Source organism: Podarcis gaigeae (assembly GCF_964106915.1).
Source record: "Podarcis gaigeae genome assembly, chromosome: 4".
Classification (NCBI taxonomy): domain Eukaryota; kingdom Metazoa; phylum Chordata; class Lepidosauria; order Squamata; family Lacertidae; genus Podarcis; species Podarcis gaigeae.
In genome coordinates, this window is record NC_139677.1 from 97,466,425 (window position 1) to 97,492,014 (window position 25,590).

Below are 25,590 nucleotides of genomic sequence, written 5' to 3' on the forward strand. Positions count from 1 at the left end.
TGCCCAGGCTTGCGTCCTGAGGAGGTGACTTCAGTGCTGCTAATGCAACAGTTCGACTTCAGAGAGCCAGTGTGGTGTAGTGGTTAAGAGCGGTGGACTTGTAATCTGGCGAACCGGGTTCGCTTCCCCGCTCCTGCTGGGTGACCTTGGGCCAGTCACACTTCTCTGAAGTCTCTCAGCCCCACTCACCCCACAGAGTGTTTGTTGTGGGGGAGGAAGGGAAAGGAGAATGTTAGCTTCTTTGAGACTCTGTAAAGATAAAGGGACCCCTGACCATTAGGTCCAATCATGGACGATTCTAGGGTTGCGGCACTCATCTCGCTTTATTGACTGAAGGAGTCAGCGTACAGCACCACATGGTCAGTACCACATGGTCTGAGGGACAGTGGACTGGCCCATGACTGAAGAAGGTTGCTGAGCCCTGCGCTACATTATTGTTGTGGTGTAGTGGTTAAGAGCGGTAGACTCGTAATCTGGTGAACCGGGTTCGCGTCTCCGCTCCTCCACATGCAGCTGCTGGGTGACCTTGGGCCAGTCACACTTCTTTGAAGTCTCTCAGCCCCACTCACCTCACAGAGTGTTTGTTGTGGGGGAGGAAGGGAAAGGAGAATGTGAGCCGCTTTGAGACTCCTTAAGGGGAGTGAGAAAGGGGGATATCAAATCCAAACTCCTCTCCTCCTTCTCCCCCATGTAAAGACTAGCAGTGGGTGAAGGGTCTAAAAACAAACAAACCATGCTGTGTAGAGAACCAAGTAATCTGGATTTGTGAACAGGGGTGCAACAAAGTTCTCAGGGCTTTTGAAATGATGATTCCAGTTGCATCCATCTATGCCCATATTCCCTTCCCCACCAAAATCTGAAGGGCACAGCAGAGCATCCCCATTTCCTTTTTTTGCTGGGTGGGCAAGGAAGAAACCCCAATTTTAATCCCTCCTCCCACCCAAGCTCCTTCAGCGTCCAACTCTAATCTCTAAATCAACCCTCTAGAAGGAGCCTTCTGAGGGAAATAGGAGGGTTATGACTGGGACTAATTAAAGAGCTCTAATTGCCCAGATCATTAGCAGCAGATTATTCCGGCTACCAGTCTCTAAAAACTGCAAGGTAATCACTCGCTAATCTGAGTAAATACGCTTGGCAGAAAGAAGGAAAATGTCATTGTATATATGGAGCAACTGGTTTTGTTTGCTTCCACCCTCCCAGACGTAGCTTCGCTCATTATTTGTGCCGGAATGTCAGGCAAGACAATAATGACACTTGGTTTGGTACTCTGGTGCCTCAGTCTCTCCTCGTGTTTGTTCACCTTCTCCTCTGCTGTGTGCCACGGAAGATAATGAGAAGCATCCGCTTCCAGATGTAAATGAACTATGGTTAGTCAAGGGCAACCTGTGGTTAGTTTAAACTATGGCTTCCAGAAACGAGCCGAGGTGAAACCGTGTTTTGTGATCCTGCTGCGTTCCAGCAAACCATAGCTAAAACTAACACAGACCCTGGTTCCAACACAGTGACAAACTGTGTTTAATTTAAACCTGGAAGCAGATGCTACCAGTTTTCTCCTCCACTGCCTGCTAAAGGGCCCTCGTATTTACAGAACTGCCTCTCCTGGTCTGCCCCCGCAGAGGACCTTAAGGTCATGAATAACCATAGTTAAGAGGTCCCGGGCCCTAAAGAAGTCAGACTATCCTCCACCAGGGCCAGGGCCTTCTCAGTGATGGCTCCGACCTGCTGGAATGCTCTGTCCCAATAGACTAGGGCCCTTCAGGATTTAACCTCCTTCTGTTGGGCCTGTACGACAGAGCTATTCCGCCTGGTCTTTAATTTAAATTCAGCCTGAGCTTCTATTTCCCTTCCCTCCCCCTCCCCTTTTATGAAGATTACACACTCTGAGACCCCACAGCTAATTCTCCCCTGGCCTCCTCACTGGCCCAAGTAGGACTAATTCAGCCAGCTAGCCCTTATTAGATGGATTTCCCCTAAATTGATTTATGAACTTTGAATTTTATTGTTATTCATCTTTTTATACTGTATTTTATGTTGCTTTTACAATTAAGTGTTTTAAATTTGTTGTTAGCCGCCCTGAGCCCGGTTTTTGAACCAGGAAGGGCGGGGTATAAATAAAAAAATAATATTTTATTGTTATTATTATTAAAGGAGGTGAAGGGAGAAAAGATGCTCAATCGCAAGCCTTAACCAAGCTCATTTTCAAAAATTAGTAGTGGCCTGGCTTAACAGTCTTGTAGCCCTCCTGCACCATGGATTTTGTGTTCTCCGCTTGTCCGTTATCCCTCAAACTACCATGATAAACAGGTGGTGCTCATCTGTGCTAACAGATGAGCCCTCAAGCTTGCTCGGTTTTTGGCACCAAGCTTGTGAAAACTTCCATTTGGGTCTCCTCTCCCAAAGTCAATTTATACAAGAGATTCCCCTTGCATTCTAAAATGCCATTGTGTTGCTGCAGGAAGTAGGGGACTTACAAATGAAGGATGGGGAAGCTGTTGTCGGGCTGCAACTCCCATCAGCCCCAGCCAGCATGGGCAATGGTAAGGGTGATGGGAGTTGTAGTCCAACAACATCTTGGAGGGCCACAGGTGTTGGGAATCTGTGTACGTGCAGCTACTCACACAGAGTCAATTAAGGTTTGGCAGACAGCCAGAAGGTCATGTGAAGGAGTAAGCCTGCCTGGTGATAACAGAGACATGGAGACAGCTCCCTGAATGGTCATGGCCTACTAACTGGAATGTGTTAGTTCAGAGTTCAGTGTTCAGTAGTTCTGTGTGTCAGTGTAGGAGTTGTGAGTCGTGTCAGAGACAGCTAGCTAAAGATCCGTGTTATCCTGTAAATAGTCCACTGTATATAATAAACACCTTACTACAAGTTTCTGGTTCCTGCTTCGTCTGTCCTGTCTGCAGCCAAGTCGCCAATTGCTTCTGTGGTTTCTGTGTGTACTCTGCTAGGTCTGGCTAAGGTCCTGCAACTAGTCAGAAAGTTCTGAAACACCAATAGGTTTTCCCCATCCATAATAAGAATACTTCTACTGCAGTTAGTCTGGCAATGCTAGCCAACCATAACTATTTCAGAGAGCAGAACTAGTTATCCTGAACTAAGATCCATCCACACTCTCACGAGGTGCTCAGGACAAATATTGAGTTTTCCAATGAACTAAAATTGAGAGAACTGGAGACTCTCCTGTGATACCATACCCTCCAACGTTTCTCCGATGAAAATAGGGATGTCCTGTGGAATAATAATAATAAAAGCAGGATATTCCGGGATCAAATCAGAAACTGGGACGCCTTCTGTAAATCCGGGGCTGTCCCTGGAAAATAGGGACACTTGGAGGGTCTGAGATAATATGAATATGTACACTCAGGGAATGAAGGAGGGACACAGCACCGGCACACCATGCTTCTAGGCAAAATATAAGTTACAAGAATCTCAGGAAGATTTGGTTGTAAGTTTAAGTGGAAACAGGATAATGACTGAAGACTGCGGACAAAGGATAGATGTACTGAAATGTTATGTCGTATTTATAGTCACCACTCAGATTGAAATTTGCCAACGATAAATGCAAGAAGCTTAAGGCTGAACAAATGAAAATGGATGTCTGCAATTATTTTGCTAAAAACAGGGGGCGGGGGACCCTGCCCGTTGGAAGTATAATTTACGCTAGGCCCTACCTTAACTTTGTTTTGATTTGCTCTGACAAAAAGGTACTCAGAATTAGGACTCGAGCAACACACTGGAACAGATCAATGATTAATTCGATAAGACAAACTCTGTGTTTAATACCTTGTTGACATTCCCAGCAGTCGATAAATCCCTCACTGCCAGTTCTTTTCAAATACTTGGCGCTTTGTTTCCTCGGTTATTACTAGATTATTTAAAATATACCATTATAACGGAGGTAACGAAATTGTTTACGAAGATGCTGAAGCAAAAAATGGATAATCCCAATCACTTTTTGGGGTAGGTTTTTTAAAAGAGAATGTGTTTTATTTTTGTAAATAGTTGGCTAAGAAGAGAGATAATGTAAATGGATAAATTGGTGGGCATACGTATGGCATAAAGAAGCAAAGTGAATGAAAGTGTTTTCTGTTAATGAAAATGAATCTTCCACATGTTGTTGTTTTTCTGGAATAAGAAAAATTGCAGTATAATTGATGCAGGACATAATCTTCCTTTTACGTTCACTATAGTAATTTGCAAATTATTCCATTTGGAGATGAAAAAAGAAGTTGTTGTTTTTAAGGGGGGGAGAGAACATTCCCAGATATCTTCCATTACGATTGCATGTCCAACCACTCACAAATCGGGTTCAGATGCTTGCATGCCCTCTTAAAAAAAAGAAATGTTGACTTAAATGGTGCAAACCTCCAGGGAAGTGCCAGATTTACGTATAAGCTAAAAAAGCTAAAGCTTAGGGTCCACTCTCTTGGGGGCCCCCAAAAAATTAAAGGAAAAAAACCCTGGATGTACATTTCCAAAATATAACATAAAAAACAAATAAAATAAAATGTACATGCAGCAACAGTGTTTGTGTTATGTAGGCTTCTACGATGTAAGTGATGGGCCCCGCCTGCTAGCCTGCTCCCTAAAATATCACTGGTTTGCTCCTTTCTATATATAGGGGAAGGGGACGCGGGTGGCGCTGTGGGTAAAACCTCAGCGCCTAGGACTTGCCGATAGCATGGTCGGCGGTTCGAATCCCCGCGGCGGGGTGCGCTCCCGTCGTTCAGTCCCAGCGCCTGCCAACCTAGCAGTTCGAAAGCACCCCCGGGTGCAAGTAAATAAATAGGGACCGCTTACCAGCGGGAAGGTAAACGGCGTTCCATGTGCTGCGCTGGCTCGCCAGATGCAGCTTGTCATGCTGGCCACGTGACCCGGAAGTGTCTGCGGACAGCACTGGCTCCTGGCCTATAGAGTGAGATGAGCGCACAACCCTAGAGTCTGGCAAGACTGGCCCGTACGGGCAGGGGTACCTTTACCTTTTTATATATAGGGTGCCTCCATTCTGCATGGCAACATGTGCAAATGGCTTGAGATACCTATTAGGTCCATAAATCACCATATAGCATATATTCAACACAAAAAACAGCAACAATTTGTTGTTGGCAAAGGGCAGCTGGACATATAAAGGGCCCCATTACCTTCAGGAGCTTAGGGCCTCATCAAACCTAAATCCGGCCCAGGGAAGACCGTTAAGCACGGTCCTTGCAAGTCCCTGTACGTCTAGACACAACAGATAGGTTGCATATTCCTCCCTGACCCTGTTTTAATTTCCCAATGACTTCCTGGCACGATGGAACTGTTATTTCCCTTTCTGCCATTCCAGAGGGCTGTCCCGGCTTGTGCAACGGCAACGGCAGGTGCACACTTGACATGAATGGGTGGCGCTGTGTCTGTCAACTGGGCTGGAGAGGGGCCGGCTGTGACACATCCATGGAGACGGCGTGCGGCGACGGGAAGGACAACGATGGAGGTAAGGCACCCACCACCGTGGTTTGTCAGACTGCAGGTCTCCGTTGGCCTGCGCCATCCTGAAAATTGGAGGGGGGAGGGTGTCCCTGAATGTCCCCAAATGGCAAAGGTCTGTAGCTCCCAGGCAGAGAGTTTGCCTCGCATGCCCCAGCTGCCAACTTTGATTGCTGGAATCGCTGGGTAGGGCTGGGGCATCTCCCGTCTGAAACCATGGACAGCTACCATTGGTCAGTGTAGAAATGCTAAGCTATATGGACAAGTGGTCTGGCTCAATAGATTACAGTGGTATCTCGGGTTACAGATGCTTCAGGTTACAGACGCTTCAGGTTACAGACTCCGCTAACCCAGAAATAGTACCTCGGGTTAAGAACTTAGCTCCAGGATGAGAACAGAAATCGCATGGCAGCAGCAGCGGGAGGCCCCATTAGCTAAAGTGGTGTCTCAGGTTAAGAATAGTTTCAGGTTAAGAACGGACCTCCGGAACGAATTAAGTACTTAACTTGAGGTAGCAGTGTATAATGAAGGCACCAGCCAAGCCTCCCGGGGGAGAGCGTTCCACAAATGGGGAGCCACTGCAAAAAAGGCCCCCGTTTTTACGTTGCCAACCTTTGGGCCTCTCATGTAGGAGGCACACAAAAGAAGGGCCTCAGAGGAGGAACGCAGAGTCCACGTTGGTTCATATGGGGAGAGGCGGTCCTTGAGGTATTGCGGTCCTGAGCCATTTAAGGTCCCAGTTTCAATCCCTGGCTGCTGCCAGTCAGTGTAGACAATAGTGAGCTAGGGAAACCAATGTCCTGAGTCTGCAAGTCAGCTTCCGTCTTTCCTAAGACAGCAGTATTACAAGAGCAATGCTATTTCAAGGGGAGGGAGGTTGGAGGGAGATTATCTGTTGCAGAATGACCCAAGGTTGTGGTTTTTCAAAACATATATCGAATGCTTTAGATGGTTTTGACATCTGGTGTGGTAAATGGCCCAGATTACTTCCTATGGAAAAAGATTCAGAAATGAAGGTGCAAAAACTGCGCCCGTCTCTCGCTCCCCCACGCCAGTGTATGAAAACATACATGCTATAAAACAAAGGACACTTTCTTCTCTCCCGCGAAACTAGATACCTCCGTCTTCATTTCTGTTTACAACAGGCTCAAAGCAGCGATGCCATTCACCACACCAGATGTGTCAAATATGTGGATTTAGGCTCTAATCTCTGCTTCTGTGAGAGAGGACCAAAAATTGCCTTTTGGAGGAGTGGAGAGGAAAAAATGTGTTTTTTTGGACAGGCAATCTGGACCCAAAACAGAACGGAAGAATGGAAGCTGTGGTTGTTATTGTCAGAGAGTGTTGCTCAAAGCTGGAGTTGTTCCTGGTCAATATTGCATGCATATGCATATATATATATATATATATATATATATATTTGCTTTCGTAGATTTTCACGGGTACAGGAATGCAGGTTTTGGTGTCCTCGGGTGTCTTCCCGTGTAAAAGTTGGGGTGTCTAGGCGACGTTTCGATGAGGTCTCACTCGTCATCTTCAGGCTGGTGCTTTCGGCTTCTTGTTACTGGAACAGAGCGGGATCTCAATGTTTGAGTTCCTATAAATACTGTAGAGGGGGTGTGGTGTCTGCCCAGAACATTGGAGGCTAGACACCACACCCCCTCTACAGTATTTATAGGAACTCAAACATTGAGATCCCGCTCTGTTCCAGTAACAAGAAGCCGAAAGCACCAGCCTGAAGATGACGAGTGAGACCTCGTCGAAACGTCGCCTAGACACCCCAACTTTTACACGGGAAGACACCCGAGGACACCAAAACCTGCATATATATATATATATATATATGGGACAATTTTGGGACATGCCTGCACAAGAATTTTCTTCCCACAAAATAGCGCTTTCAGCTGACAGCTTGGAGTATAACTGCAACTCAGGGTGAGGGAAAATTTGATTAGTATTATTTTTGTGTTTTAATTGGAAACTACCAATAATAATATGTGAAGGAAAACACAGCTGTCCCCTTTGCCCTTCATGCAGTGCAGTTTCCCAACCAACTAGTGTATACAACGATGCATATATTTGGAGAAAGTGTCCGTAACCAATGCATTTGTTGGTTTTTAATACAAGAGATGCAGGTGGCGCTGTGGGTTAAACCACAGAGCCTAGGGATTGCTGGTCAGAAGGTCGGCGGTTCGAATCCCTGCAACGGGGGGAGCTCCCATTGCTCAGTCCCTGCTCCTGCCAACCTAGCAGTTCGAAAGCACGTCAAAGTGCAAGTAGATAAATAGGTACCGCTCCAGCGGGAAGGTAAACGGCGTTTCCGTGCGCTGCTCTGGTTCGCCAGAAGCGGCTTATGTGGCGTTAGTACGGAGCCCCCGGTCGTCTCACGGACTACTGACCCGTACACCACTAATCCGCTGCCACCAACCAGGTCCTCCCTGGTAAAATCACTTCAGTCTCAGTCAGCTTTTCAATTCATAAAGAAGAGTATATTTTATTTCAGACTTAAAACAAAACTATTACAGCCTTCCAAACAGTGTTCCTCTTTACTTTCTTAGCCTTATGTTCCTCTCTCTATCTGTGCTACCACCCCACACTCACGGACCAACTGCCCTAACTGTCTCTCTATTACCAACTGCCTTTCCCAACCAGCCAACGCACTCAAACCAACCAACTACCCACCCACAACTCCCAACGAACTCACCCCCAGAACTCCTCCCAGAACTCCTTTATAGGCCCACTGACTCCACCGCCCTGGGTCCTGTCTGTGCAGCCTATTTAACTATTTCCCCTCCAGCACTCTCTCATATATGGTAACGTCACAGCTTAGTCATGCTGGCCACATGACCCGGAAGCCGTACGCCGGCTCCCTTGGCCAATAAAGCGAGATGAGCGCCGCAACCTCAGAGTCAGCCACGACTGGACCTAATGGTCAGGGGTCCCTTTACCTTTAAGAACAGAAGGAGATCCTGCTGGGTCAGGCCAATGGGCCATGTAGTCCAGCATCCTATTCTCACAGCGGCCAATCAGATGCCTGTGGGAAACCTGCAAGCAACACCTGAGCTTGAGAGCAACTCTCCACCATCCAGTGGCTTTCAACAGCTGGCATTCAGAAGCGTTTCCTGCCTCTGAATGTTGGGGCAGAGCACAACCATCGTGGCTCATAGCCATCGGTGGCCCTTCTCCCAATGCCCCTTTGTCCCTGTTTCGGTTCCAACCTGGATCAGGTCCCCCTGTGCGTGCAATTTGTTCTCATCCGCTTCCGTGGGACAGCTGGAACGGATGACTGCATCCGTTGCTGGCTTCCGCCTTGGCTTTTCTGCCTCAGATTCAGACTGCAAAGGCCAAAATTAAACTGCCAATGGCATGTGTTTTGGGGGGAAAACCATCAGCGGAGCATCTGGGACCAGGCAAGGATGCTGCAGAGGCACCTAATATTTCTTCCTGTCCATGTGCAGCTGAGGTTTCATCCCCTCCTGCCGGCTCCTCTTTCCTTGTTTCCTTTATTCTGCTAGCATGACAAAGGACCTTTCCTCCCCCCCACCCACCCTGACGTCTTTAGAGCTCTTAAAAACTCTCTGAAAGCGGATCCTCAGCCCCCCTTGACTTTTAATGGGTGTTGCAGGATTAGGCTCCCTTTGGTTCAGGGAAATTTAGGAGCTGCGTGTGTCGGGCACATCCAGCCGCACACAACCTGTGCAGAAACACACACACACTAAACCAGGAAGGCTTAAAGCCTCAAAGAGAAAGAAGCCTATAAACGGACCCTTGCTACTGTGTTCTTTCTTTTTTTAAAATAAAAATAAAAATGACGATCATAAAAAAAAACCAACATTGTCAACATGACGTCTTTTGGCAAACAGCAAGGATTTAATAAATAATGTTGCTCTCTCTTCCCACAATCGCTTATCTGGTTATTCTGGGCGTCGGGAGACCAAAGCTACATTTATAAACCTGAGCTGGTACAGTTCAGCGGTTATGAGACTGAGCTATTGACTAGGTAAGGTCCCTACATGAATCTTCCCACAGCCCCCACACCCTGCCAATTTTGGGGCAGAAATACTTCCCAGAATTTACAGAACCACAACAGAACATCAGGCATGGAAAGCTTCCCAATACAGGGTGCCTTCACACATCTACAGAAGGTCGTATCAGTATTATCCTCCACCAGGGCCAGGGCCTTCTTAGTGATGGCTCCGACCTGGTGGAATGCTCTGTCCCATGAGACCAGGGCCCTGCAAGATTTAGGTTCCTTCCGCAGGGCCTGTAAGACAGAGCTATTCCACTTGGCTTTCAATTTGAACTTTGCCTGATCTTTTATTCCCCTTCCTTCCCTCCTTCTCCCCCTTTTTATTAAGATTACCCGCTCTGGGATTCCACAGCTAATTCTCCCCTGGTCTCCTCACTGGCCCAAATAGAACTAATTTAGCCAGCTAGCCCTGGTGATCATCTAATGTTTATTGGATGGATTTCCCCCCCTAAATTGATTTTTGAATTCTAAATTTATTGTTATTCATGTTTTATGCTGTATTTTTTGTTGCATTAAGTAAGTGTTTTAAATTTGTTGTTAGCTGCCCTGAGCCCGGTTTTCTGAACTGGGAATGGCGGGGTATAAATAAAAAAAATTACTATTTATTATTATTATTATTATTATTATTATTATTATTATTATGAACTCAGGTATATCAGCTAGGCACCAAATGGCTTCTTAAACCAGGGTTGCAGTTGCCATAATGGAATGCTCTCAAGTCTTATTTTTCAAAGGATGGACTGACTGTAATTGATTCTCAGTTAAAACATCTGGTTAGTTCAGATGACAACCTTGGGTTTTGAGAACTTAAAGAAGAAAAGTCACTTGATCCAGGGCTGGTACACATATACGTTGGCCCATTCCAACCTCTTTTTCTTAATGGTGAACACAGACCATTCATAACATAAGAATACTCTTCACAACTGGGAGCAGGGCAGCGGGGTTGGGGTAAGTGAAGACAGGCGACAACAGTTAACTACAACGTTGTTCACTGCTCCTGCTCAGGCTGCACAGATAAAGCGTTTCGGTTCCTGAAATTCATTCCAATTATGCAGATAAAACATAACGGATAGAATTATAACAGGACGGGATACTAGTGTGTGTGAAAACAGCCCAGATCTAAGGATTCTCATCTTCAGATAGTGGAGCTGTCAGGCGACATCCTGGCGCCCAGGCATTTTCACTTGCTCGCAAGTGGTCAAAACACTGGCTAATGTCGAGCGCTGGGTCGTACAATTATTTATCTCTTGGACATCTCAGGGGAGGGCGTTCCACAGGGCAGGCGCCACTACTGAGAAGGGAATCCTCGTGCTGGCTGAGTGGGTTGCATGGATACTGTGCATAAACAGCAAAATGAAATAAAAATAGCAGACGAGCAAAGAAGGAGAATCGAAGTTTAGAGGATCAGGAAAGGCCTGAGTAAAAAGATGTGTTTTCAGGAGGAGAGTCTCACAAATCGCAGAGGGAAGGGTGCACCAAATTGCTTTACTGGGGTCCAGTCTTGCCCCGAGTACAGTGGTACCTCGGATTAAGAACTTAATTCGTTAACCTGAAACTGTTCTTAACCTGAAGCACCACTTTAGCTAATGGGGCCTCACGCTGCTGCCGCACGATTTCTGTTCTCATCCTGAAGCAAAGTTCTTAACCCGAGGTACTATTTCTGGGTTAGCGGAGTCTATAATCTGAAGCGTATGTAACCTGAAGTAAACCTGAAGGAGCGTCTCCACCCCCATCATTCTGCCCGGACGCTGAGGTCCAGCGCCGAGGGCCTTCTGGCAGTTCCCTCATTGCGAGAAGCAAAGCTACAGGGAACCAGGCAGAGGGCCTTCTTGGTAGTGGCACCCTCCCTGTGGAACGCCCTCCCTTCAGATGTCAAAGCGATAAACAACTACCTGACATTCAGAAGACATCTTAAGGCAGCCCTGTTCAGGGAAGTTTTTAATGTGTGACATCTTAGTGTATTTTTGGTCTCTGTGGGCGGGGTACAAATAATAAGTTGTTGTTGTTATTATTATTATTATTATTATTATTATTATTATTATTATTATTAACCCGATGTACTATTTCTGGGTTAGCAGAGTCTGTAACCTGAAGCATCTGTAACCCGAGGTACCACTGTATTCTCTGTTTGTATACTGTTTTCTTGGACAAACAATTAACTTCACTGCTTGTCTCTGAGACTCTGTGCTGACCAGCAGCTGAACCAGCCCTGACACTATCGCTGCTCCGAATATCGCTCCAGCCACCTGCTTCTGCTTCCCCTATTGAGTGTGTATCTTTCCTTTTCTGCCCGACCCACAGATGGACTGATGGACTGCATGGATCCAGACTGCTGCCTTCAGCCCCTGTGCCATACCAACACCCTCTGCCTTGGCTCCCCGGACCCTCTGGATATCATACAGGAGACACAGCCCCCGGTGTCGCAGCAGAACCTTTATTCGTTCTACGATCGGATCAAATTCCTGGTTGGCAAGGACAGCACACACATCATTCCTGGGGAGAACCCTTTCAATGGAGGGTAAGTGCTTTCCTTTGCCCCATTCCTGACAAGGGTCAAAAGTGTTCTTGTGCCACAAGAAAGAGCCCTGCTGAAAGAGACCAAAGGGCTGCTCTGTCCAGCATCCCTGCTTTCCTGGCTGACCAGCCAGATGCCACAATGGGAAGCCCACAAGCAAGACATGAGCGTCACAACACTCTGTCCTAAGGGTCATAGAATTCTAGAATTGTAGAGTTCAGCAGGAATTGAAAGAGTTGTAGAGTTCGGCAGGAATTGAAATTGAATATTGAAATACTTTATTGTCACTTGTACAACTTGTATACCGTGAGATTACACGAGCACCCCCCCCCCCTCAGCTCTCTTAGTCTTAATTCCCCTCGTTTACTGACACACACACACACACACCAAACCCAAAAGTCAGTTGCCCTGTTGTTATCTTTTCATTCAGCAGCCTAACAGTCCATGGATAGAAGCTGTTCTTTACCCTGTTGGTGCCACTAATCATGCTTCTATATCTTCTGCCTGAGGGCAGGAGATCAAGAAAGTGCCGCCCAGCATGTGAATCATCCCTAAGAATTTTCCTCACTCTCCTGAGACAATGTTCTTCCGCTATTTCATCCAAAGGATTCATGGGACAGCCCATAATATCTTGGTGCTGTATTCACCACCCTCTGTAGGCACTTCCTGTCAGATGATGTCAAACCAGTTACAGATAGGTAGCCGTGTTGGTCTGCCATAGTCAAAACAAAAAAAATCCTTCCAGTAGCACCTTAAAGACCAACTAATTTAGTTCTTGGTATGAGCTTTCGTGTGCATACACACTTCTTCAGATACACTGAAACAGAAGTTTCCAGACCCTTCTATATAGTGAGAAGGTGGGGAGGGGTATTACTCAGAAGGGTGGTGGGAATGGGTGATTGGCAGATAGCTGTGATGAGACTCTCTCCACACAGCCCTCCCCGATGTACAGCGAGGCTGGTTCTCCTCTCTTCCTCCGAAAATCCAACACCATCTCCTTTGTCTTGCTGATATAAAGGTGCAAGTTGTTCCCTAGGCACCATGGAGATATTTTTTGGACCTCCCCTCTATACTCTGATTTGTCTCCACCTGTTATTAAACCCATTATGGTGGTGTCACCTGCAAACTTAATAATTGCAGTAGATGGGTCAGATGATACATGGTAATGTATCATCTGGAATACGGTTATTGAACCTGCAACCTTGGCATTATCAGCACCACACTCTAACCAACTGAGCTATCCATTCTATGATACAGCTGGTAGCCATTGGCAAAGGAGTCAGGAACATGCAACCCTGGAATAAATCAGCAACTGCCAAACCATCCTTAGCACTCTCCTCCGTGAATTTGCCCAGTCCTCCTTTAAAGCCATCCAAATTGGCGGCCATCACTGGCCTCATGTGGCAGGGAGTTCCATAGCTTAAACCCTGCACTGCATGGATAAGTAATTTTAGAATCTTTCCAGAGCCTTCCGGCCTTCCACTTCACTGGCTACCCAGGAGTCTAAGGTTATGGGAGGAGAAACTATTTTCTCTGCCCATGTTCTCTTTTACATGGAGTGTTCAAAAATGGTGCGCGCACACACACAACACACACCAGTTTGCAGTCTGAAGTGGTGCAGCCTGTTGCCTCAGCGATCTCCCACTTCACTCCCTTGTGTGCGCAGGCAGGGCTGGTCCAAAATAGTCAGCAAGGGGGTGTTGCTAAAGAAAACCTCAGGTTGCCTTCATCCTTTAAAGGTAAAGGGACCCCTGACCATTAGGTCCAGTCGCGGACGACTCTGGGGTTGCGGTGCTCATCTCGCTTTATTGGCCGAGGGAGCCGGCGTACAGCTTCCGGGTCATGTGGCCAGCATGACTAAGCCGCTTCTGGTGAACCAGAGCAACGCATAGAAACGCCGTTTACCTTCCCACCGGAGCGGTACCTATTTATCTACTTGCACTTTGGCGTGCTTTCGAACTGCTAGGTTGGCAGGAGCAGGGACCGAGCAACGGGAGCTCACCCCATCGCGGGGATTCAAACCGCCGACCTTCTGATCGGCAAGCCCAAGAGGCTCAGTGGTTTAACCCACAGCGCCCCCCGCGTCCCTTTGCCTTCATCCTGTAGGTAGGAGTTATTTTCCCAGGACAGCGACGCAGAGTTATCAATCTCCCAATCTCGGTGGAGTAAACAAGCTGTGATCTGCTCTCCGGTGCCAACACAAGCCTTGTAATAAACAAGCCTGTGCTGGAATGATGCTGTTGGAAATGTCATCCCACCACCATCCCTGCTGATGGTTGGAGAAGAAACATTTCCTGTGGCATTTCTGTCTCCCAGGAACTTCCTTTTAAGTGAACATCACACCAGAGCCTTACCTAATGAGGTTGTGTTTGGGGCAGGGTGCTGCCGCTGCTGCTGTTTTTTGTTTGGGTCTGTTTGCTCTTTCAACAGACAGGTAGGTTTTGTTCTATGTAGATCTGATGTCACGTTTAATGAGCTTTTCCAGTTGGCAGCCCAATGACCTACCAAGTTTCCCTTACCTGCCTGTTTCAGTTCGCCTAAGGTTCTCCCCACAAAGAGGCTGTTCTAAATTCCTTCATAACCAGCTAGCTAGGAAACCTGCCTGTATAAACTGATAGCGGTTTCAATTCTCCAGGCATTGGTAGCCAAAAATGCGCAATGTCCACATACCAGAAGTCGGCAAATACCTGCAGGCCCACAGTCCCCTGCCCCAGCCCAAGGTTTGCAAAAGTACCAAAATATATAATTTGGGGGGGGGGGGAGCCTAAGGGAAAAAGAGAAGCCCTACAATAGCCCAATGATGATTGAGTGTGCTCTGTGGACGCAAATTCTGACTGGCAGTTAATGGAATTATTATTATTTATTTATTTATTTATTTATTTATTTATTTATATCCTGCCCTCCCCAGCCGAAGCTGGGCTCAGGGCGGCTAACAACAATAAAATAGTACAACATTCTAAAAACATTTCATTATAAAAATTAATTAAAATCAAATTAATGGCAGCCATTAAGCTAAAGTTCTATGAAGATTGCCAAAGGAGGGAGTCAGGCTGCGCCCCGACCAAAGGCCTGGTGGAACAGCTCTGTCTTGCAGGCCTTGCGGAAAGATGTCAAGTCCCGCAGGGCCCTGGTCTCTTGTGACAGAGCGTTCCACCAGATTGGAGCCGTAGCCAAAAAAAGCCCTGGCTCTAGTTGAGGCCAGCCTAACTTCTCTGTGGCCTGGGACCTTCAGGATGTTTTTGTTTGAAGACCGTAAGTTCCTCTGTGGGACATACCAGGAGAGGCGGTCCCGTAGGTACGAGGCTCCTAGGCCGTATAGGGCTTTAAAGGTTAAAACCAGCACCTTAAACCTGATCCTGTACTCCACTGGGAGCCAGTGCAGCTGGTATAGCACCGGGTGAATGTGATCTCGCAGCAAAGCCCCCGTAAGGTTGTGGAGGGGGAGGGTGGAATGGAGTTTCATGGGGAAGGGTATGGCTGACTGGCTGGCATGAACAGAAACATACCATGTTGCAATGCTTTGTTTTGGTTTCTACTTGCGGTGCCCATGAATCAGGAAGCTCACGTTTGTGCAGGCGACCATCTGCCAATTATGATAAGCAGAATGCCAGTGGAGAGGGTAGGGGCAGTAGCCAGCCAAGCATTTCTGCTCACGCAAGGATTTCTACTAACTTTCCCTCCCTTTCCTCTCCCTGCGCACTCTCCAAATCTGCAGTGGAGGATGGAGGGAGGGAACCCAGAGGAGATTTAGGGGGACCTGGAAGGAGCACACAAGGAGAGGAGAAGAAGAAGAGAGGAGAAGAAGGGCAAGTTCTGTTGCACAGCCAAAGGTCCTTGCACTAGTGGAACTACTTTGTTGAATACTGTGCAGAGTCTACAGAGATACTGGTTGGAGGAATTGCAAAATCTATCTGTGCTTCTTGGGAGAAAAGCAATGACAAACCTAGACAGCATCTTAAAAAGCAGAGACATCACCTTGCCAACAAAGGTCCGTATAGTTAAAGCTATGGCTTTCCCAGTAGTGATGTATGGAAGTGAGAGCTGGACCCTAAAGAAGGCTGATCGCCAAAGAATGGATGCTTTTGAATTCTGGTGCTGGAGGAGACTCTTGAAAGTCCCATGGACTGCAAGAAGATCAAACCGATCCCTTCTTAAGGAAATCATCCCTGAGTGCTCACTGGAAGGACAGATCCTGAAGCTGAGGCTCCAAGACTTTGGCCACCTCATGAGAAGAGAAGAACATCTGGAAAAGACCCTGATGTTGGGAAAGGAGAAGGGGACGACAGAGGACAAGATGGTTGGACAGTGTTCTCGAAGCTACCAGCATGAGTTTGACCAAACTGCGGGAGGCAGTGGAAGACAGGAGTGCCTGCCGTGCTCTGGTCCATGGGGTCACAAAGAGTCGGACATGACTAAACAACTAAACAACAACAAACATCTGTGAACTGCATTTCCTCCTTGCATCTCCTGCCAGTAGAGCCCAGAACACACACTCTTGAAGAGTGACCACACTGCTTTCTCCCTTCCTGCAATGTTTGTTTATTCATAAATGAAGCACAATCCACCAAAAATGAGGCATTTCTGTGGCTCATTAAGCCGTAAGCAAGAACTTAGTTTCTGGATGTGTCCTGAGTCCAGAGCCACACCTGGGCAGTCTAGCTCCTGGGGTTTGTAGCCTCCTTGGAAGCACATCCGGGGCTTGAGTTGTTGGTGGAAAATTCTTTGGCACCCTCACTTCCATAGATGGTTGGCAAGAAGGGCTCCAGGTGATAATCCAGTCTGCAGCAGCAATTTGGTCATCAGCCTGGTCCCATCCTCTCCAATTCAAAACTGGACTCTCCAGTGGACACCTGAAGAATTAAACTTCTTTCCTTCTGCAAGGTTATTTCTGGAGCAGACAAGGAAGGGAATTGTGTTCCTTTTGACATAACCCTAGATCAACATATCAATGTTTATGCACCGATTCTTGAGCATCCATCGGGTCCGGACTTTGGAGGCCAGACGCAGAGAAGCAGCCTGCACTTAACACTTCCTGCAAGTGCTCTTTCCCCCCGTATTCATTTGTGACATGCAGGCGTCAAGCGTTTTGCCCTCTACTGCAATCTGGCGACCTTTCGCCACTCCAGAGAGATTGAGAAGAGGGCTCTTGGGTGTCGCCCTGGGAAGCCGGCGACTCGATACCGCAAGCGGATCTCCCGTGCCAATCTTTACGGTGACGGACAGCTAAAAATGGCTTAAAGGATACAAAGCAAACAGCGGGAGTAAGTGGCCGGGAAATCAATAAAGGGAATGATCTAGTGGCATGAGAGCACTTGTTATCTGTTCATCAAGATGATGCGGAGAGACATCCTTTGCATTCGGAATCTGTCTCGGCGGCTCGATTCGCCATCATAAAATGCTCGGTTTCAGTATGGGTGCTCATTCTGAGTTTTGTCATTTGCTTCACAACCCACCCGCCCCCACAAACCTCACCTTCTTGCCGCCCATGAATAATGCAGCACGGCACAGATATTTTGAAGAAGGCGAGGCCTTTACATTTTACACATTGGGCTAATTCGTCACTGTCCTCTTTATATCTCTTGCTTCTCTCTTTACCCTGCACTCTTCTGTCTCTATAGCGGCGTTGAGGTGGCTTGTCGGCACCGCTTGTTTGCGAGAAAGCCAGAGTGTAATTCCATGATAAGTTCGGCCCAACATGAACTGTCTTCAGCCATTGGTTTACCGGTACCGTACGTGCCAACCTGCGTGGCAGATTGGGGGGGGGCAGTGTTTTGAGTGTGTGTGTGTGTGTGTGTGATGTCACACTGCATGCCAAGCATTCCAAGATCTGGCTGCGGCGGCGGCGGCTGCCGGGAAAGGAGCCCCCAGCTCCTGCAGACCTTGCACTGAGCACCCTGGGTGCTGTGCAGGACCTTTGCACCTTGTGCACCTAGCTCCATGAATGCCGGTTGCCCATCGCTGTAAGGAGTTCAGCCTACACTCGAGTAGGACCCTGGCAGAGACACATGCCCGACTGGCATGTTCCCTTTCTCCTGGTCGATCTTTCGGGCACACTTAGGGATCCGCAGAGTTTGCGCATCCTGTGTAACAGACCTCAGCAACTCAGCATTTTGGCTAATTGACTTTATTTACATATAAACACACACGGAGCACTGCAACATGGCTCCCTCTCTCTCTAGCATCGGATAGCAAAGAGAAAAAGAACAAAGGACAATAGTCCCACTTCATGGAACACAGTAACACAAACATCCTGTCTCCGTCACTTCCCACTCTGTGGAGTCAAAACATAAACCGCCATGGGAAAGACAACAATCCCATGACTGCAGACATGGAGCAGGAATTCTAACAATTGCATGCTGGTTCCCCATTGGGAAGAGCCAAGGTTTCATTCCCAGCAGCTGCAGCAGGAAGAGGAGAAGAAGCCATGGAAACCTTGCCTCATCCGCCCCCTGAACATTGGTCAAATAAATATTTGGGGGGGGCAAAGAGCACAGCCCCCTCCCAGGTGGTACCCCTGACTTGCACCAGATAATTGAGCAACTGCTGTTCCCTTGCAAGGGGAGCTCTAAGCTGTATCTTTTAACACCCCAGGGATATTTTATGCAGGCATTGAGCCACATAAGTTGCATCTTCCATTCTTGCTAGCATAGCCATTCCAGGCTCTTCCCCTAGGACTCTAGCTGGATAGACCCTTCCCTGTCCCTTCTCCTACAGTCCAGTCGGTTCAGGTTGTTCCTGGTTGGTTCAGGGCACCCTGCTTGCCTTTCCCTTTCTTCCTTTGGAGATAGCCATGCTTCTGAATACCAGTCGCTGAAGACCACAGGGGGAGATGGTGCTTTGGTGCTCATTGTTAGAATTCCTGCTCCACGATTCCAGTCATGGGATTGTTGTCTTTCAGATGACGGTTTATGTTTTGACTCCACAGAGTGGGAAGTGATGGAGACAGGATGTTTGTGTTACTGTGTCCCGTGAAGCTATTGTTCTTTGTTCTTTTTCACTTTGCTGTCTGATGCTAGAGAGAGAGGGAGCCATGTTGCAGTGCTCCGTGTGTGTTTATATGTAAATAAAGTCGATTAGCCAAAATGCTGAGTTGCTGAGGTCTGTCACGCGCAAGTTGCGAAGACTCTGAGAATCCCTAAGTGTCAGTTGGCATCGGTCGCTGTGATGTTTGGGCTGAAGAAAGCTTATGAAGCTCCCGAATGATTGACCAGTCGGGCATGTGTCTCTACCAGGGTCCGACTAGAGTGTAGGCTGAACTCCTGACACTTGTATCCTGCTTGCTGGTCTCCCACAGACATTTGTTTGGCCACTGTGACAGTAGATGGACTCTGGACTGATCCAGCAGGCTCTTATTATGTTCTTAGCACACATGAGTCCCAGCCATGACCAAACTTGGCAGCTTAAATAACATTTCAGCCTCTTCCTCTCGTCGGCCTCAGAGCAAGGATGACATCTGTGTCTTTTAAGCCAAGGAACACACAAGGCTTTTGCCTGTCTATTTTATTACTTCCCAGTGAATTTCCAGTTTTCTCTCCATTGCTTTCTGCCTAATTGAATCCCTTAACAACTAGAGATCACGTTTTTCCCAGAAACCTAGGAGCATTCAGGAGGAACCAGAACAGCTTGTTTTACTTAACGTCTCGTCACCCAAAGTTGAGCCCTCCCAGTTTGATCCCCCTTTTGCTGAGCCACGGAAAGCTCAGGGCGGCCTGAGTAAGCTCAGTTTCCTCTGGAAGGGAAAGAACTCTGGACTGAAGGACATGAAGAATTCCTCGATTACAATTTACCAATTTGAGATGGAACAGTGGGGACGTCAAGAATCGGCCGAATCAGTGCATGCAACAAAATCTAAGGCATTTGGAGTATTCCAGGAGGAATGAGCTCCCGGTCCCAAGGAACAGCATGCAACCTAAAATCAGAATCTGATTTTGAAATCATAATAAGATTACTGGGCCAAGCTACTCATATACTATTAGTATATAGCCCCTTACATGGGACCAGCTTACCTATGAGATCGGATTGCCCAAAATGTGCCCACTCAACCACTTTCTTCTGCAGAACTGGCATTTCCACAAGTGCCACATAATACCTGTTTGCAAGAACTCAATCATTTCATGTGGCAGGTCCTACACTTTGGAACTCCCTGCCTCTTGACAAGTGCCTTCACTGTATTCTATTCGGCAGCTGCTAAAACATTCTTGTTTAGAGAAGCCAACCCAAGTGCTTAGGAAGTTGGTGCGAATTTCAATCAAGAACCATAGAATCACGGAATTGTTGGAAGGGATCCAAAGGATCATCTAGTCCAACCCCCTGCAATGCAGTTCTCTCAGCTAAAGCATCCATGACAGATGGCCATGCAACCCCTGCTTAAAAACCTCCAAGGATAGAACGTCCACAACCTTCCTTTCCACGGTCGAACAGCTCTTAATGTCGGAAAGTTCTCCCTGATGTTGAGTCGGAATCTTCTTTCTTGTAGCTTGAAGCCATGAGTTCGAGTCCCACCCTCCAAAGCAGAAGAAAACAAGCTTGCCCCATCTTCCATGTGATACCCCTTGAGCTATTTGAAGACGGATATCATCTCTCCTCTTGTCTCCTCTTTCCCAAGCTGTTTTAGTATTTTAACTTTAACAAGTATTGCTGCAATCCCCCCCCCCCGTGTTTTATTGTTTTGCAGGCTGCTCTGAAGGGTGTGTGAGTTTTGTGGTTTTTTACCAATCAAGCGCTATGTGGGGCTACCTTTGAAGGTGAGCCAGAAACTACAACTAATCCAGAATGCAGCAGCTAGAGTGGTGACTGGGAGCGGCCTCCGAGACTACATAACACCGGTCTTGAAAGGCCTACATTGGCTCCCAGTACGTTTCCGAGCACAATTCAAAGTGTTGGTGCTGACCTTGAAAGCCCTAAACGGCCTCGGCCCAGTATATCTGAAGGAGCGTCTCCTCCCCCATTGTTCTGCCCGGACACTGAGGTCCAGCGCCGAGGGCCTTCTGACGGTTCCCTCACTGTGAGAAGCCAAGTTACAGGGAACCAGGCAGAGGGCCTTCTCGGTAGTAGCACCCGCCCTGTGGAACGTCCTCCCACCAGATGTCAAAGAGAAAAACAACTACCAGACTTTTAGAAGACATCTGAAAGCAGCCCTGTTTAGGGAAGCTTTTAATGTTTAAGAGACTATTGTATTTTAATATTCTGTTGGAAGCCACCCAGAGTGGCTGGGGAAACCCAGCCAGATGGGCGGGGTATAAATAAATTATTATTATTATTATTATTATTATTATTATTATTATTATTATTATTATTATTATTATTATTAGAAATGAAATAAATAAAGAACACAGCTCTTTGTTTTGTTTTGCAACCATTCCTGGTTTCATAGAACAGTTCTGACCAATAGTTATAAAACAGGCAATATAACAGCACTGTAGAAGCTAGAGAGAGAGAGAGAGAGAGAGAGAGAGAGAGAGAGAGAGAGAGAAGGGGAAAATGCTTCCCTTGCCTGTCGGTCTGATTGACAGACAGCCAGCAGCACCTGTCCATTTCTTTCTCTTCCCTGTGTTGAAACTTCCTTAATCACTGGCAGTCTCTTGAGGTGGTGGGGAAAGTATCAAAAATAGCACCCTTCCATCTCCTTGATCTGCGTTCTCTCTTCAGTTGTCAAAAGCCCCACCGTTACTAAGACAAGAAGGGGAGAATTGGGATTTGTGACAGTCGGCTGTAGCCGGTGGAAGAGCGATAACTCCCATCATTTGTGAAAGTGGTAGCTGCTCTCCTAACTCCTCCCTGTCTCCATCACTTCTGCCACCAAGGCTGATTCCAGAGGGTCATGGGGTCATGTGTTTGCTGGCATCCCAAAATTGATGAAGGACCCACAACCTGATCAGCCCTTAATTCTTGGTTGAGCTTCCGAAGAAAGCCAGGGCCAGCGTGAGAGAGTTATCCCCCTTTTTTTTGCACGCTTCCAATCTTCTCCAGGTTGTTCGTTAATTTGTTCAAAGGATTTTGGGGGCTCCTTTCAGAACAAATATTCTCTCTGGGCAACTTACAAGCTGCAATGATATAGTGTAATTAAAAACAAATTGCTAACAAAATGTCAGAAAGCCAGTGAGCAGTGAATGCAAATTGGGTATCGCTTAAAACGTTTGTCAACTCGGCATAAATATAATTCTGGAATCCAATAACCAACAGTCTAAACCCGGTGATCTAAAATAAAATAAGCCCAGTGACCTTGATAGCGTAATCTTGGGCAAAAGCCAAAGGGAACAACTGGTAAAAATCATCACAGCTTCTTGAAGGTTGCCACAGAAAGGGCCTATCCCACATCTTTTGGGAGGGATTAATACAAACTAGGGGCAACCAGTAAAAAGACCCTGTTGTCATGGCTCTGGACCAGGAATCTTCAGATGGAGAGGAGATTAATCACTTGCCCAGTCCTTCTCATGGGAAACTGCTAGAGCCCACATCCCATGCCCTGAACCCTGAGACATCTCTGCCACTGGACTCCAGTGACTGGACTACAAGCTCCATGGAGGATCAGGAGAGCTTATTCCAAAGCAATCCCCACAATCTGAAACCCCACTGCCTAGAAAAAGGCTGGAATTGGCTTCCATCTCAACGACCTAAGGCTCTGTCAATTGCTCCCTGATAGTGTTGAAGGCGCTGGCCATGGTCCTGAACTGATACCTTGCTCCTCATCCACAGTTCTGACCTCATCTTCCATCAGTTCCCTGGCCTACTCTTATCTCCACCTTGCTTGGACATCACCTTTCCTTGGTGGCGGCATCACCATGGACCAGGACCCCTGGTCTGGTGCCCACCAATCTAAGCAACCTGAATGTTGAACCAAGAGGCAAGGTCTCCAGAGCAGGTCTCAGGGGAAAGGTTGATCCATATTACAAATCGTGGTAGTAGAATGATCCTGGGTTTGTTTGTTTTTTGCAAAATACCCATGCTGTTGTCATTTTTAATTCCAGTTTGGTTACACATTTTGTGACTCTTCTTCCTTTCCGCCATCTTGCACTCTGCCAGTTCCTCAGCAAATGGCTGCCTGGGACCTGTCACCTGTCAATGTCACTTGATGAAACCCCGAGGCAGCTTCTGGGTCTCTCGTCAAGGCTTGCGGTGTCCCCACACTCAGCCTGACAGTCGCTGCCTGGCTCTGTGTTTGTTGCCGGGCTTTTCTGCTGAGCTTAATTGCTTGTTTTGTCTCCCGACTGCCAGCTCCTTCTAAGAACTCCCTTGCAGACGTACACAGGTGGCGTAATAAGCATTTCTGGATGGCTACTTTTTGCATTTCCAGCTTCCCTTGCCAGCAATCTCCTGTAATGTCTTTTAAATTCTTATTTAACACTTGGGAAGGGGGGCACAAACAAACACAGAAACAAACTCTTGAAAACTATTTAGGCCTTGTGTGCGTATACCTTTCTCCCTCCGCTCCTGTAGTTATAATGCTTTTAAGCAGCTGTGAGCCAACGGTGGAGTTAATTTCTGCCAGAGGCGCAGTCAAGAACGGTGGCAATTATGAGCAGCAGTAGGATCGAGCAACTGGAGCTCACACCTAAACCTGTTATAACTGGGTATGTAAGACCATGAGCCTAATGCAGGATCAGGCCAGTGGCTCATCTGGTCCAGCATGCATGCATTCATTCATTCATTCATTCATTTACTGCCCTTCATCATAAGATCCCAGGGCAATTCACAGAATAAAATACACGATAGGCAAAGGTAAAGGGACCCCTGACCATTAGGTCCAGTCGTGACCAACTCTGGGGTTGCAGCGCTCATCTCGCTTTATTGGCCGAGGGAGCCAGCATACAGCTTCCGGGTCATGTGGCCAGCATGACTAAGCCGCTTCTGGAGAACCAGAGCAGCGCACGGAAACGCCGTTTACCTTCCCGCTGGAGCGCTACCTATTTATCTACTTGCACTTTGGCGTGTTTTCAAACTGTTAGGTTGGCAGGAGCTGGGACTGAGCAATGGGAGCTCACCCCGTCGTGGGGATTCGAACCGCCGACCTTCTGATCGGCAAGTCCTAGGCTCAGTGGTTTAACCCACAGCACCACCCGCGTCCCATAAATACAAGTAAATCAGTAAAACAAAACAGCAAAACAATATCCCTGCTCTTTCCGACAAGCACATTTTAAAAGGGCATTGAATGTTAATCAGCTAAAGGCTTGGTTGAAGAGGAACGTTTTTGCCTGGCGTCTAAAGGTGTGCAATGAAGGTGCTAGGTGAGCCTCCCTGGGGGAAGAAGAAGAAGAGGAGGAGGAAGAGGAGGAGTTTGGATTTGATATCCCGCTTTATCACTACCCTAAGGAGTCTCAAAGCGGCTAACGTTCTCCTTCCCTTCCTCCCCCACAACAAACACTCTGTGAGGTGAGTGGGGCTGAGAGACTTCAGAGAAGTGTGACTAGCCCAAGGTCACCCAGCAGCTGCATGTGGAGGAGCGGGGAAGCGAACCCGGTTCACCAGATTACGAGACTACCGCTCTTAACCACTACCCACAGATGGGGAGCCCCTGCAGAAAAGGCCCCATTCTCGTGTTGCCACCCTCCAGGTCTCTTGTGGAGGAGGCACACAAAGTAGGGCCACAGAGGATGATCTCAGGGTCCGGGTCGGTTCATATGAAGAGAGGCAGTCCTTGAGGTATTGCAGTCCTGAGCCGTTTAAGGCTTTATAGGTCGGAACCAGCACTTTGGATTGGGCCTGGAAACTAATTGGCAGCCAGTGAAGTCAGGCCGTGATTGGTGTAACATACTCAAACTGTCTTCTCCTGGTGAGCAATGTGGCTTCCAAATTCATCACTGGCTGAAGTTTCCGAACCGTCTTCAGATGCAGTCCTATGGAGAACGCATTGCCGTAATCCAACCTAGATGTTACCAGAGCAAAGACAAAACGTTGGGCTATCCCTGTCCAGATGGGGTACCAGCTTAAGCTGATGGAAGAGACTCAGAGCCCCCAAGTCCACCTGAGCCTCAAGCGACAGCAGAGGATCCTGGAGTACCCCCAAGCTACGTACCTGTCCTCGCAGTGGCCACCCAAAGGCCTGTGGCAAACCCACAAGGAGGACCCTCTTCCCCTGTGCTTTGCAGCAACTGTCGTTCAGAAATGACAGGGATGCAGAGCATAACCATCATGGCCCATAGACAACATCAGTATGGCCTGAAGGCATAATGAGTCCAGCACTTCACTCAGGCTTTGGGTCTGGTCCATGTCTTGGCCAGCCACTTTGGGTTTCTTGACAGAATACAATCAGGATGTTGTTGTTTAGTTGTTTAGTCATGTACAACTCTTCATGACCCCATGGACCAGAGCACGCCAGGCACTCCTGTCTTCCACTGCCTCCCGCAGTTTGGTCAAACTCACACAGGTAGCTTCGAGAACACGGTCCAACCATCTCGTCCTCCGTCCTCCCCTTCTCCTTGTGCCCTCCATCTTTCCCAACATCAGGGTCTTTCCCAGAGAGTCTTCTCTTCTCATGAGGTGGCCAAAGTATTGGAGCCTCAGCTTCACGATCTGTCCTTCCAGTGAGCACTCAGGGCTGATTTCCTTCAGAATGGATAGGTCTGATCTTCTTGCAGTC

General features: G+C 47.6%; 1 protein-coding gene across 13 annotated transcripts in view; it reads left to right on the forward strand.

The window, feature by feature from the left end:
- Window positions 1–25,590, forward strand: part of TENM4 (teneurin transmembrane protein 4) — a 650,537-nt gene that overhangs the window by 542,647 nt on the left and 82,300 nt on the right. For all 13 annotated transcript variants that reach the window (XM_083735741.1, XM_083735748.1, XM_083735749.1 and 10 more), the window contains 2 exons: window positions 5,330–5,476; window positions 11,801–12,017. In XM_083735741.1, the coding sequence (XP_083591867.1) occupies window positions 5,330–5,476; window positions 11,801–12,017 (364 nt within the window). The remainder of the gene's footprint in view (window positions 1–5,329; window positions 5,477–11,800; window positions 12,018–25,590) is intronic.